This window comes from Anopheles cruzii, chromosome 3 (genome assembly GCF_943734635.1).
Source record: "Anopheles cruzii chromosome 3, idAnoCruzAS_RS32_06, whole genome shotgun sequence".
In the NCBI taxonomy this organism is placed as follows: Eukaryota; Metazoa; Arthropoda; class Insecta; order Diptera; family Culicidae; genus Anopheles; species Anopheles cruzii.
In genome coordinates this window covers 33012297-33026264 of record NC_069145.1, presented here as the reverse complement: position 1 = coordinate 33026264, position 13968 = coordinate 33012297, and the positions used below count along the sequence as shown (strand labels likewise).

General features: G+C 43.3%; 2 protein-coding genes across 2 annotated transcripts in view; one reads left to right on the top strand and one right to left on the bottom strand.

Moving 5' to 3' along the window:
• Window positions 1-7198, bottom strand: part of LOC128275275 (dedicator of cytokinesis protein 1) — a 32586-nt gene extending 25388 nt beyond the window's left edge. The window contains exon 1 of the mRNA XM_053013724.1: window positions 7092-7198. Coding sequence (XP_052869684.1) covers window positions 7092-7134 — 43 coding nt within the window. The 5' untranslated portion in view covers window positions 7135-7198. The remainder of the gene's footprint in view (window positions 1-7091) is intronic.
• Window positions 7199-9622: 2424 nt separating this feature from the next.
• Window positions 9623-12937, top strand: LOC128272156 (cellular tumor antigen p53). The gene is made up of 5 exons (XM_053009911.1): window positions 9623-9705; window positions 9801-9831; window positions 10479-10941; window positions 11013-11354; window positions 11453-12937. The coding sequence occupies exons 1-5, from the start codon at window positions 9638-9640 to the stop codon at window positions 11851-11853; spliced, it is 1305 nt and encodes a 434-aa protein (XP_052865871.1). The 5' UTR covers window positions 9623-9637; the 3' UTR covers window positions 11854-12937.
• Window positions 12938-13968: the final 1031 nt, after the last annotated feature.

Sequence of the window (13968 nt, the reverse complement as noted above, 5' to 3'; positions counted from 1 at the left end):
AATGGTGTCGCTTCTAAAGGCCACCACCATTTCCAGGCACAGGAAGTGAACCAGTCCCCGGCCCGGCCCGAGCGGGTTGCACTGCACATGTGGCCGACGACGACGTCGTCGACTGCAGCAGCCGCGGCGATTACGACTGACGGTTGGCCTCGTCCCGGCAGATAGCAGCGCGCACCCCGGATCGGTTCCGGTGGCCGCCATTCGACTTCGCCGGTTCCACATTAGAGCATTGGTTCGGGGCATTGACACGCCCGGGCTTGATGATTGGCGGCGTTGAATGCGGGAGTGATAGGAGAAGGCGTCAGACACGGACTGGCCACAGCATCGGGTGGTTCTTTGGGGCCATATCATTACACGCCCAACCTTTCACATCATGCTTCTACTCAACTCGCGCAGGGAGAATTATGGCGGGAGTTTGGTTATCCGTTAGGTGAGCGGTCTGCCGGCAGATGTTGCAACAAACGCTTGGAAGGCGAATTTGAGGAAGCGGATCTATCAATCGAAGATCGCTGATATCGTGCGGGCAGTTCGCAGGCAGCTTCACGCTTAATTACACGCGGAAAGTGTATGTTACGCCAAACATTACAGAGCAACGCACCGTGTGGAAGATCGGACATAGACACTGATTGGTGTTGGTGCTTCGAAACGCGGTTCTTTCAGGTCTTGGGAGAGGTAACATTCGTTGTGTTATGTAATAATTTGTCCAAAACATACAGGGTGCGTATTCACGACAGAGGATATTTAAATGTTGGATAACTCCGCCAAATGTCAGTCGATTTTAACATATCAGCCAGATTCTGAAACGTCAGTCTATGCCGTTTTAGTCATGGATCAATTTACGGCGAAACAGTGGGATGAAATTGAAGCGCTCTACATTGAAAATAATCGTTCAATTTTTAGAACTGTGCGTGCTTATTGCTCCCGAATTTCATCTTACTTCTTTCTGTAGCGCTCAAATAAGAGTAAGGTTTAAGCCAGCCAACCGAAGACCATTGAAGAACTGAAAGCAAACATTACAGTTCTCAAATACAATGAAAAATGCCCCCTTTTTTGTGTGTTTGATGGAGGCGGTCATTTGAATGATATTGTACTCTGAGTGAATTATCAATAAACGGCATTCTATACCCTAAGTAATCATGGTTATTTGCCAAAACCGGCTGAAAAACGGCGGAGTTATCAAACATTTTAATATCCCCTGTCGTGAATACGCACCCTCTATAGTTTTATTTTAATCTTAGAATAACAGACCGGGCCGTATTTATACCCTGTATAATTGTTTCTGGGAAAACTTCCGTCTTGGACAATAAAACCCATAAAGCTTCTTTACCACGTTCGTAATACTTGGTGCCACATAAAACTTTGTCTCAATGCGTTTGCGTACTCTTCGAAACTGTAATGAAATAATTAAACCGTTTTGATCACACAATACACCATACTTTGATTGGATGAGTTCATTTGGCCAACGAAGTACTACCGACAACACTAACGCACCATGGCGTAACATTACTTAACCGAAACAGTGCGTTACTTTGCACCACGCGACTTCATACCCTTTTTCGGATACGAAAATTGCACAACAACCACCGTGGGGCTCTCTGTCTCTCTCACGCTGTTTCTCTGTGCGAGCTATGGCTTAATTGATTTTACACCAGCATCTTGCCAAAAGCAACAAAAACCTGTAATTGGAAATACTGAAAATAGAACTACACACAAAAGGCGATGGAAAATGAATGTGGAAAATTGGATCTTCTTGCCCACATGTCGGCGTGTTTTCCACCATACGTCAAAGCGTCTCCTACGCAGCCGCCGCCAACGCCATAGCCCGCCAGATCCGACTTCCTACCCCGGGGCAGATGACGGGTCAAATGAGCGAACCACGGTGATTATTTAATTAAAAATCGAATCGTGGAAAGGGAGGGGTTCGGTACATTTTCCGGACCAGTGGGGTGTTGGTGGTTAACAGTCGCAGGTTAAAGGCTTAATATTCAGCCCATCAGGCCAGTCGATCCCTCAATCGATCGCCCTTGCGACGACGCATTGCGACGAAGGGTTGCGACACTCGGTATGGTGGCACTTCGACTTCGGGCCACGAAAAGGTTTGCTGGGTTGGTTTGGTCCACGGTTTGCCGGTTTGCGCGTTGCCATTTTGTTGCCAGCTTGGGCAGTTGATTTGTTATGCTCACGTCGTTACCCAAGCCGTTCGCGTTCGGTAGCGACTTCAAGTGGGATGCTCGAGCATCGTCGACCGATATCTAATCTTATCAATTTTTGCTTCTTTCCGATTCCGGCCCCGATGTACCCGTGGCTCGGCCTCGGTGGCTCGCGGAACTTCGTGGAACGAATATGGGGGTAAAGATAACACTGTCACTTCGCCTCGGCAGGGTTTTCTTCGCTTTCTGTTTATAACGAAAAACCAAACAATTGCCAGACCACAGACGGAGAGAGAGCGAGAGGCCCGAATCTGTGAGCTGGAGTTATCGATGTTGGCCTAACACTGGGTTTTGTGTGATTTTAAACAAGCAATAGTGCGCGGTTAGGCGCACGATCATCATGTTTATTAGATAGTTCAATCAACACAAACAACGTAGTCAATTTCAAGTGTTTGATTTATAAAAAGCGAACCATTTTTGGGTCGCGAAATCAGCGAGTAATGTGGAATGAATTATTTATCGTGCAAAATCGTAAAAGTTAATAAATAACTCTCTGAAGGTGCGTTTCCCAACGAACACGCCGACACAAACTGGCGCCAGATTATATGTTTCCGGAGGACATCCGCCTGCGCAAAGCTTTCACTTGCGACCGGCCGGCCCACCGTACGATGGTGGCCAATAATTTCAAGGTGTTAGAAGCACCAATTACGCGGGGTCGGTGGCAGTGACCGTTGGACATGCGGAGACGGGGCACAGCATAAATCGACAGCAGTAAAAAACAAAAAAATCCGACACCATATAACGCGTTCTGCGAACGTTGGATTAAGGTCACGGAGCGCAGTAGCTAGGCAAACACGGGGAGGCGCCTCGGGCGGTGAAATGGGCCACGGTGATTGTGTCGAGGATTTTCTTTTTTTTCCAAGTTCACACCAATTCACCAACCTTTACCGATCGTAGCATCATCGCCAATGCACAGGCCCCGGCTCACGAAGGTTCCGCGATCGACAGCAACGGCGGCGGTATACGCCTAGGCATAGCATCTTGGTGTCCGATCTTCGTCGTCGGATGCACCAGGCTCGCTGTGGGAATTGGAGTTGTTTCGCTTTCCACGCCACACCGCATGCAAGCGCACAGCACAAATTGGCGAATGACCTTCCCACCGGTATGGCGTCAGCTTGATTGCATTTCTCTAAACAATGGAAAAACATTGCAATAGTGTGTTTACTAAAAAATGAAGGTGCACGCGCCCATTGTGGCTGGAAAATGGACGGTCAAGAAAAATTCGGAACCGGTACATGACGACATCGCCGTGGTGAATAAGGGATTTTCTGCAACAGATTTTCCGCCAAACAAAATCCGGCAAAGTGCACCGGCTCTGCCACTTGGCGGGCTTCACAAGTCAGTTGAACGTTGCACCGAGGAACCGGTTGATCGTGTTAATAAACCATGAACGCAACAGGTGACCCACTTTTGGGGACTCGACGTTAGACAATTACAATTTTATGGCTTATCCATCACCAGAAGAAAGCGTTTTGACTCAAATTACAAACCTTCCATAAACATGTATCCGACGGCAGTGCAGCTATTAGTGAAAAACAGATCGCCTAAATAAACGTTCTGCTTTTCCTTTTATTGGTGCACTTTGTTAAAAATAAAAATTGTAAAAGTAAACTGCTTGTAATGTTGCAATCGTGTCTTCATTTGTTAGCTACCAATCGATCGGAAAATTGTTTTATTATTTATACATGCGTACATCAGAATCAAAGTAACATTGGTGTCTAGGCAACGGTTCGCGAGAAAATTATGTTTTCATGAGTAACAAATCTGTCGCTGAATTGTACTCATACTTCACACATTAATTAAGATACAAAACAGTTCCCTTATCATCTCTCGAATGCCAAGCAGTGAGAGAGCTCAAGGCTTGTGAGAATTCATGAACTGTAAATCCCAATTTGTTTTGTTTACAGTAAGTGTGTTTATCAAGCCAGGGCACTACGTTTCTCAACCCAAGCATCCGATTCTAGGAACGCGCCATATAGCTTCGGAATTCCCGACTCCATGTTTCGATGATTCATTCGCACGTAACGGGGCTTGCACTCATAACATTGACGGGTGAAAGTGTGCTGAGCTCGGTGACTAACGAAGTATATGCTTAGCGATCCGGCAACCGGCCAAGACACCGGGTCCGGGATGAAATGCGCCGGATGTTCCGATGTTTGGAAGATTGTTCGCCGAATTCATCATCTTCCGCTAGATGGGTGGAAAGTTACATTCGCATGTGTCGATAACGGCACGCTGCGAACACTTCGTATGGACGTGACGTAGAACGTGCAGCGTCTTCCAAGAAAGGTTACGGCACTGCCAATCAACGGCGAAACCAATGACCCAAACCACCGACGATGATGATGACAGATTCGTTTCGGATTATCTGGCTTTTTACGTCCATCGTCCAAGTTCATCGTTCTTGACGACGGGTACTAGCATTATGTTGACAAATTCCATCAAGCCTCCGATAGTGCGGCGATGCTAAGGCCCTTCATTTTTAGGAGACCTGGAAGACATTCTCCTATCAAATCCCACGGGCGGGTCATGACACCGCTAAGCTCTTTTTTTATTGAAACTCAGCTCGTCCTCCACAGTAAGTCACTGATCATTCTTACTCTGATGGAAAGACAGAGACACAAAGAAAGGAATGGAAAAGAACGTATGGATGTGCGTGATGAGCTCTGGAATGTCGTAATAATTCAATTAAACTTGACATTTCGTCGACACCGCGTGTGCGCGCTTAAGAGTTTTTCACCGCAGAGCGACCATCATCAAATCAACGAAACATGGAGCCGAAGCATCACTATTCGGTTTAGAATAGCGTTTCTAATGTTGTAATGAATGAAAGAGTGAAGTCTTCTTTGAACGTTCTAACTATTCGTTTGAGAATAATACAAAGTTTTTTCTTTATCAATTCGTTTTGTAAGCGTGTAGGTCAGTCGATACTTGACAAAGACATCGATATACGAGAAAGGTTCTGCAAGAAAAAGGTATCACAAATGATGAAAAGTAATCGTAGATGATGTAACTGCTTTACATTTATCAATCAACATATCCGTATCACAGAACTTGAAGCACTCTAGAGAGTTAGTTTTCTATAATGAAAAACGTTGTTCAATTGACCTTTTACGAAACCAAGCAGCTTGATTCAACATTTGTCGGCAACCACCACAAAGCCAAGGCCTTAGGGTGACGTAGGGTGACCACCAACGCTATCACGGTCGGGGTTCCGTTTCCACGAAAATCCTAAGCCCAATCTCAGTGGCTTACCGGTTGGCCGCCGGCTGCACCCAGCTGTTCTGGCCAGTTTTCGAGATGCGCTGTGTGTTCCCAGGCGAGTTCCCAGGAAAAAGGATCTTCCTACGTCAATTATTGGCCCTTCTCTCTGTTCGTTCCCAACATCGTATCGGGGCCGTGTGAAGGACACGTTCGGTTCGAAGGACTGAAGAACGATTCCCACGAATTTGTTTACACATGCCAAAAGGGAAAAAGGATAAGGAGCGAAAGTGACCAAAAATAAACGAAAAATGGAAATACGTCACTCAATGTTTGTGATTGAACATCTAACCAACTTATTTTCCAAAGCATCCCTTTTTTGTATCAGGCCTATTTGTGACCGGCCAGATTCTCCTTGTTTACAAACAACATTGGACGCAACATGGCAACATGGAGTGAAGGAAAATGGCGCAGGAACATTCTTTCCGCGGCATTCGTTTTTATACGACCGTAACCAGAAAACCTGTTCACCGCGGTGGCGAAGGTGGCCCGGCCGCGTGACGGACGGCGTTCGCCTACACACATACACACATGCTCGCCTACAATCAGGCGCGCGACATAACAAAAACAATCGCAAACGTTTGCGCTGTTGCGACTGTCTCAAAACCACATAAAACAACCGCGATAGGGTTCTCGGCGAAATAGCGCGGCAAGTCGCGTTTCCACCTTCAAATGCACACCAGAAGTTATTCCGCGGTACTTTGTGTGTCTGTACCCCTGTATCGCACGTTCGGTTAATGGGCACGACCGACGAGACATCTTCACGGTGAACGTGACGCGCACACAAGCAAAAACCGCAAGGTGGCGGCGGTCAGCCATACACAGCCGTATCGATAATTGCCTCTATGCGGTCCGAGCGGGTTAGTAATTTGCTGTCGTAAGTGATATTTCACCGCGTTGTACAGAAGGTTCTTCGCGAGTAACATCGGTCGGTGCAACAACTAATGGATGGATTCGATCGCGAATTCCGCGATCGCTTCCGTTTCTATCAAGGCAACAAGATCGATAGATCACGGATCGCGCTCTACAGTGATTTACAGTGAAGCGCGATCCGCATCATTTTGAGGGCGAAAAATGTTGACTGGTAAATACAATTATCCCGCGCATTTGGCCCTAAAGCATGGTGTCCAGTTTCTCTGTGAAACGATGCGAAGTTTGCAAGGAACAACGCAGCAATTTTATCCGTTCTGCTTTATTCTATTCTCTTGTGATGGCTTCGCTTCTTGCTTTATGCTGGTCTCTTTGTTGGTACCTTGCGCTTTATCGTGGCGTAGTAGGCTCACGGTTTCGGTATAAAGCATAATTAGAACAGCTATTGCTGGTACCATTATTTGTGATTCATTTACTCAATTAATTTTTCATGTCGTTTGCGAAATAATTTTCAATTATGCTTCCACGCCCCAGGGTTGCGAGGCAACATAAGCGCGCTGTACACCACCCGCATGCACTCACGCACACCAAGGTACACGCGGACCTCGTTTCTGTGTATGTCAACATGTTTGGGATGCTCAATGCAGAGAGAAACGACTCAGCGGGGTAGCGGCAAAGTATGGTTCGTTGTGTTTTTTTTATAGCAAACTGCAAATAAGCGAAAGTAAATAAATATAATTAGCAACCTACCGACAGCAAGCTGCCTCGAAGGAACTCGGCTCCAGACCGTCATATTGTTCGAAGATGCGGTGTTTTCTTGGTCTTCGAAACTTCGCTCTACAAGTGATAAAATTATGTTTCACTCTATCGCTGGACTGGGTTGCTTGGTGACACTTTTCACATCGCACTCCACGAATGCAACATTGGGCCACTGATTTAAACCTTTTTCATGCCTCTTCATACTGCTGTGCCCTGATGCACTTAACAAACACTTGATGCACTCTTACATTATTATCACACCATTGTACCAACCAAAACACTTCATCCCATTCACGAAAAACCCTTGTACACATGAACCGAACTTCGCCGAAACACTGCGGGGAACACGGAATTTTCACGAAATCAGTGCACAACCACCTTCACCCAAACCCGGGAAACACGTCGAAATACTTTAATGAACAAAGGTAAAACCCTTTACCGTTTACCGTAACAGTACACATCCAGCGTCTGCAAAAGTTGAATTTTTTTTAAATTGTTTCCTTGGTTCTTCTGTTTTGAGAATCCCAAACGATTTTTGAACCTAACTTTGAAGCTTCGAATCTGATGACGAACCTGACTCTCTCTCTGATTCTCTCTGTTTCCTGCACTCCCGGTCTTTAACTCCGTATGTGTGTGAGAGAGAGCCGACTGGCAACGGTACAGAAAGAGAGAGAATGCTTCCATACGCTCAACAGTGGGAAATTTGATGTGGTACACGGACAAATTTGTATTTAGGACATTTTTCAGCGTTTTTGTTTGCTTTGCATGTTTTTTGTTCAACATTGTTTGTGTAATACACGCGTTCAAGTATAATAAATAACCTTTTTTCGGTTTTTTCAAGGTATTTAAACGCCTAAGCTATGCAATCTACATTACAAAAATGTTATGTTCAATCGTCTGCAAATATCGAATTTCTGATATAAATCCAATGCCTTAATTATGAGCGTAAAAAAGGATAATGGTCGAGGTACCTATTTGCATTTGCGGGAACTTTGAAACGAGTAATTATTACCCCTGTTGATAGTTGAAGTATCCAACCTATGAACTATTATTTAAACGTTTGATAGAATACTGCCAGTGCGTTACAGGACCGCAAGTTTAGGTTATTTCAGTGGTCTCAAACTCATATTAGCATGTGGGCCGCATTGGAAAGTAACAGCTAGTCAGCGGGCCGCACCACATAAAGAAAGTGTTTTTTCATTAAATTTTACGCACCCTGATTTGGTTTGGATTTGAAATAAATCGTATCGGTCACAAGCACTCGATGTCAAACATATCGTTACTTTCAGTGGACGTTAATGTAGTATTGAAGTAACCGTTTCGAACGATTACAAATTAATATTGACAACGAGTGTTGCGAATACCAATGTTATTTGTGCGATTTAGGAGTTGGTTTCTGTCTTTCTTATACAAGTAAATTACAAAGAAATATTTCAATGCTTTAGAGAATCATTTGCAGAAATTTCATATTTGTTTCTAACTTGCTTGACAAAAGTACAGGGTAAGTAACTTTCTTGGCAATTGAATCCTGGGTATATGTGGCTCTCTCACTCTTTATTAGAACCGCATACGACCAACTACGTAAGAGTAAGAAAGCCAGCTATTGATCACGGTAGACTCGTGTGTCTGGTTCGTCATCAAAGTTAGGTTCGCAGTGCCTTAGTTAGGTTCGGTCGGATTCATAAAAACAACATTCATAAAATATTTTGACATTTCTTGCTTAGGAAATTAACAAAACATTGGTGCATTGAGATGAAAGAAGCTTCAATCTCAAGATCTCTATGATAAAGAAAAAAGTTAAAAAGTTAAAAGTGTGCAAGTGAACAAAAGTTGATTCTTCTCTAGTGATCGAAAGTAATTTGATGAAGTACTCCGTTTTGTGGAGTGATTTTTGAGTGATTAGTGCCTTGTTACAGAGCAAAGTATGTATTCTAAACGTATGTTTAATTGGGTGTTTGAACGCTGAACTTCTTAGCATTGATTTCTGCTTCTCATTCAAGAAAAATCATGTTGAAATTAATTGAAGTACTGAAATCAAACATGGCGGGCGAAAGTAGGTTCGAATGATTCATTCCTACCATTAATTCATACCGTTTATGGAGGCTCGCCAGAGAAAAGATCCTATTGTTGGTTTTGGTTTTCCTGGTAGATCGTATTCTGGGCTGCTGAAAGCTACTTGTTGCGGATGATGAAATTGCACAGGGGCTCGGCACAGGATAAAAGGGCTCGAACGAAGCCGCTCTTTGTTGAATCATATTTTCAACCGTTGTTTCATATGTGGTCGTGTGCGACAGCCACCGGGAGTTTCTTCTTTGAACTGTCTTATCTTCTTCTAGAAACCGGTTACCCATACCGTTGCAAAACTCTCGGTCGGTGGCCGCTGAGGTTATGTTGGTCTTCTTTCCTGCCCATATAATTTGTTTCCTCTTCACATTATACATTTCTTGGAATAGCATTCAGAAGTTTCTACCTGCTCCGAAGTGACGACCTTTTTGTTTCGTTTGCATGGTCTTTTTCCTTAGATTGGCCGTTAAAAAATGAATTTTGATATCGCTGAAACATTCGGCAACATCGACACTTCCGGAATGTTGTCGTCTTCACAATCGTAAGTTTTATTATAAAAAGTTAATCATTAAAAGCCAATGAAAACGCCAATAACAACCAAATGTATATATTTTTCATTTTATTTTCCCAATAAAGCGACGGATTGGGGGCACTCATAGGACTGAATGTGAGTATTGTATATTTATATTTTCTTGAAGTGGTGCTTTTTTTCGTAGTGTAATATTGAATCCAGCAAAATTGTTTACGAACGCAAAAATCTAAAACGCTTCGTCCGTAGCCGATTCAAACACCACTTGTAAGAAGGATCGTACGCACCTACACCAATGCACTTGTTCGATTGGTAAGGGGTGTGGCAGAAAGAGTGGCCCCAAGAGTGTAGTTTTAGTTGAAGATCGTGCGAAGGAACAGAGCGAAATAGCGCGACTGTTGCATCAGTGTTGGTATTGAGGACCTTGTAGGAGAATCTCGCGAACCAGACGGAAATCCGCGAGCGAGTAAAACACGATCAAACATGTTTGATCATGTTTGAGGTGATCATGAAGTGATTCGTTTTTCAAAGTTATGATTTTTGTTCTGGACTGAAAACACTGACCAGTCTTGAATAATTTGTTTTGCAACCTTAACTGATCCTTTACGAATGTTTTTAAGAAGATGCTTTAATATGCTTAATTAAAAATTAAATTATTCGCTTTTCCAAGAACTTTTTTTATATGTAATTCTATAATATGTTTAAATCAGCACAATTAGGTATATTTCAGTGCACAGGAAGCATGTTCTGAAATTTATCTCTTCTTTTTGTATTGTTTTTTCAAGACTATGGACTTTCTGCAAACAGATGGCATGCCGACGACTGACGATGACAACATTTTGAAATGGGAACAGAACTCAAACGCGTGCTTGCCAGACATGTGTCCAGTGAATGTCAATTGTATTGATACAAAACCCGCCACAAACTTTCGAGCAAACATCTACTCTGGCGACCATCTTATTAAAGCACCGTCACTTGATGAGTTCAGCCGTGGGTGCTACAATTTGAACGTTAGTATCTTAGGAGCAGCAGTGGGAGGGTCAGTGTCTAACTGTAGGCCCAACTACTACTATTCTGCGGAGCTGCAGAAACTGTTCGTGAAGAAGAAGTGTTCCGTTACCGTGGATGTTTCATACAGCAACGTCTTACACGAACCGCTCTTTTTACGAGTTATGCTGTTATGCTCGGCTCCGCACGAAAAACATCACCTAATCTCTCGGTGTCCTCACGATATGTCGACCGACACAGGTAAGTGGCCATTTATACTCCCAAGAGGATGAAGTTGCAAGGTGCTAGGATTATGTTTGTTTAACCTCCAGAATCAGTGAACCAAATTGTACGTGAGCATGTTGTGCGTTGCCTAGACCCATCTCCGCTCTATGTGGGCAAAGCAGGCGGCAGTGCATTCCAAGATCGCCTGGCCTTGATCATCGGTCTCAGCGGCAACGGCCATGGTTTGAACGCTCCCGTTTCGTTGGAGTTTCAATGCCAGAACTCTTGTCCGACCATTGGAAGGCGCCCTACGGCACTGGTTTTTACGTTGGAAAATGAGCGAAGCGATATCTACGCACGAAAGATGCTGAATGTAAAGATCTGCAGCTGCCCAAAACGAGACAAAGAGAAAGAAGAGATAAACCGAACTGGCACCAAACGTAAAAATGGTGAGTATCAAATGTCGACCAAGATAACCGTGTCCCGACGTTCCTAAGGACAACAGATCTCTATTTACGTTTAACTTTCTCCGCGAAATCCTTCGTAGCTACCGAGTCGGTTGGTGACGAACAGCCACCACGAAAGTTAACGCGCCAATCAAGCGTCTCGTCTTCGCGTGGCAACCATACTGCCACAAGCCAGTGTGATTCTCCGGTGCCCTCGTCCACGTCGACAATCACTCGTATCAAGAAGGAAAACGAGGGAACACTTGCTCGCTCAAGTAGCAACCTATCGACGAGTTCCTCCGTTTTGGAGAATGATACTTCTGGCATTACACTGGTCTTACGATTCCCAAACATCGCTACGGCTATCGATGTGGCGGAATATTCATTCATGAAGGTGGCTGCTTACTTGGTTCGGTGCAAAAACGACTGCGACGATTACACTCGGTTCAGCAAATATCTCGCCCACTATCGCCGTGTAAAGAGTAAGTACGCTCAGAAGTAATAGGATGTAATTCGTCATTCTATTTAAATTCTTTTAGCTTTTTTCATTTTATCAACTGTTTAATTTTATGAATTCTGATACACGGTCCAATTTCCTAATTCCGCTTGGGATTAAGAAATATTATTTTTAAATTTTTTCAACTTTCCACCACAACGATTTCTCGTTTCATTTGTCCAACTTATCCCCAAAAACAATTCCAATCGGGATCCATACATATCTGAACCCGTGGGTTGGTACGTTTTTGTTCATATTTAGAAAGTAGTAAGGCCTTTGGAAAAAGGCCCACATGCCATTCGAGACCGTGGGTCGGACTGATCGCTAGATGTAAAGATGGAACTGTATAGTACAAATGAAGACAACGAAAAAAACATAATCAAAACAATGTAAAATAATTGCAATGCCAATGGATTTCTCTGAACTGCAAGTCGAAAAAAGGCAAGATGCCAACAAAGACTGATATGAAAAGAGCAAATAAAGTGCCAAAAGAAAAAATGAAATCATTGCCAAAAAAGAATTGGGCATAAAAGAGCCATTACATACGGCCACAAGAAAAAAAAAAGAAAATCAAAACAAAATTGGCAAAAAATTACATAGCCAATATAAAAAAAAATCATACAACAATACAGCAGTAGAGATTCCAATAAAGTGTGATAACGCTTAAAGAATGCTTAAATCAAAAAGAAATCAAAATGCTGAATTGAATAAAACCGGTGAACGGTAAAGGTTCCAGTAACTGACTACCGAATGAAAATCGACCGTTAATGGGTTATGTGTTAATCACTTCAGGTTCATTCTCTCAAGGAGTCCGTGAAAATACAACTATCCTACCACTGTTGGAAGCACGAAAAATGCCCAATAGATCAACAACACGATACACAGTTGTACGGAGGAGAGAGTTTGACGCAGCTTTGACATGGTTTGCTTAACATACAGTGGCGTAATGCGGCCAGCTCGCGCGCCCGCGCGGCGATGGTGGCGATAGCGATTGACGGAGGAGCCGAAGCCAGCAATGGACCAAACCAAAGCTCATGCAATTGAAGTGGAACTGCTCGAGAGATGGCAGCGGGGCAGTAACATAACCCAATCCCGGTGTCTCGTTGACGTTTCGACCCTACATGGACCCCAGTAGCTGCTAGTTAAAGATAGGTCGGTCCTATGCCGTCCAAATTAACACGTTACTGCACAGGTCCGAGGGCACCGATCTGTCAAGGCATGCAACGGTAAAACACTGTAGACCTTGCTTCTGGAAAACCGTTCAGGTTGAGCCTTTTGAAAAAGATCAATTTGAATCGCGCACTTTCACACGCCTATGCCTTCGCTCCATATCCTCAAATCCTCTACCATGCCTCAAGCTATTACGTCCCCAATTGCCATCGCCAAATCGGTTGCCGTACACGAGAAACCACCATACGTTATTATAATGTGACTATTTAAACTTTTCGATTACTTTCTGTCAAACACATCATTATTGTCAAACGACCACTGTATGCCACGCCAAATGCGACCACTAAACTCTCTCCTTAATGTGAACATTAACTTCGAAAAACCAATTCAAATCGAAGAATGAAAGAAAGAAAGGTGTAACTTATATTCAAGCATCAATTGTTTTAGCGCTGATAGTGGAAAATAAATTTTCACGAGGTGATTCCATTAATATGATTGCTGATTATCAGGAGTCGAACAGCCGTTCGTGATTGCTACAAAGAATCGTGCCATCCTATATAGCAATTCGGTTAGCTTTTTGGATCATTTTCTATTTTCACTACGGATCACACAATCTTTTTCTATCTTCTTGTTTCTCGGTAAGTTCAAGATTCAAGCTAATTATACTACAATTATAATTTGCACGCACTATGGTATAATAGTTGCTGTGTTGTGTAAACTGCAAAACAAAAATTGTTTTGTGACAACCTATATCATTTATCGTAGCATTTATAGTTTCGTCTTAAATGAATGTATTGAACACTAGTTAATAATAATATTCATCCAGTAGCTTTTTATTATTGTAAGTCAATAGTACAACGAAATAATTGTTGAAGCAGATACAGTTTAACATACTTCAGTGTGTGTGAAATTTGTAAATTGTATTAGTTTGATCGTGCTAACGTCGTGCTT

Bases quoted from the DNA above. Each gene is read 5' to 3' on its own strand.
- LOC128272156 (XM_053009911.1), top strand. From the start codon at position 9,638: ATGAATTTTGATATCGCTGAAACATTCGGCAACATCGACACTTCCGGA. The intron at 9,706-9,800 runs GTAAGTTTTATT...TTCCCAATAAAG, and splicing joins ATGTTGTCGTCTTCACAATC to CGACGGATTGGGGGCACTCA. The intron at 10,942-11,012 runs GTAAGTGGCCAT...TTTAACCTCCAG, and splicing joins CGATATGTCGACCGACACAG to AATCAGTGAACCAAATTGTA.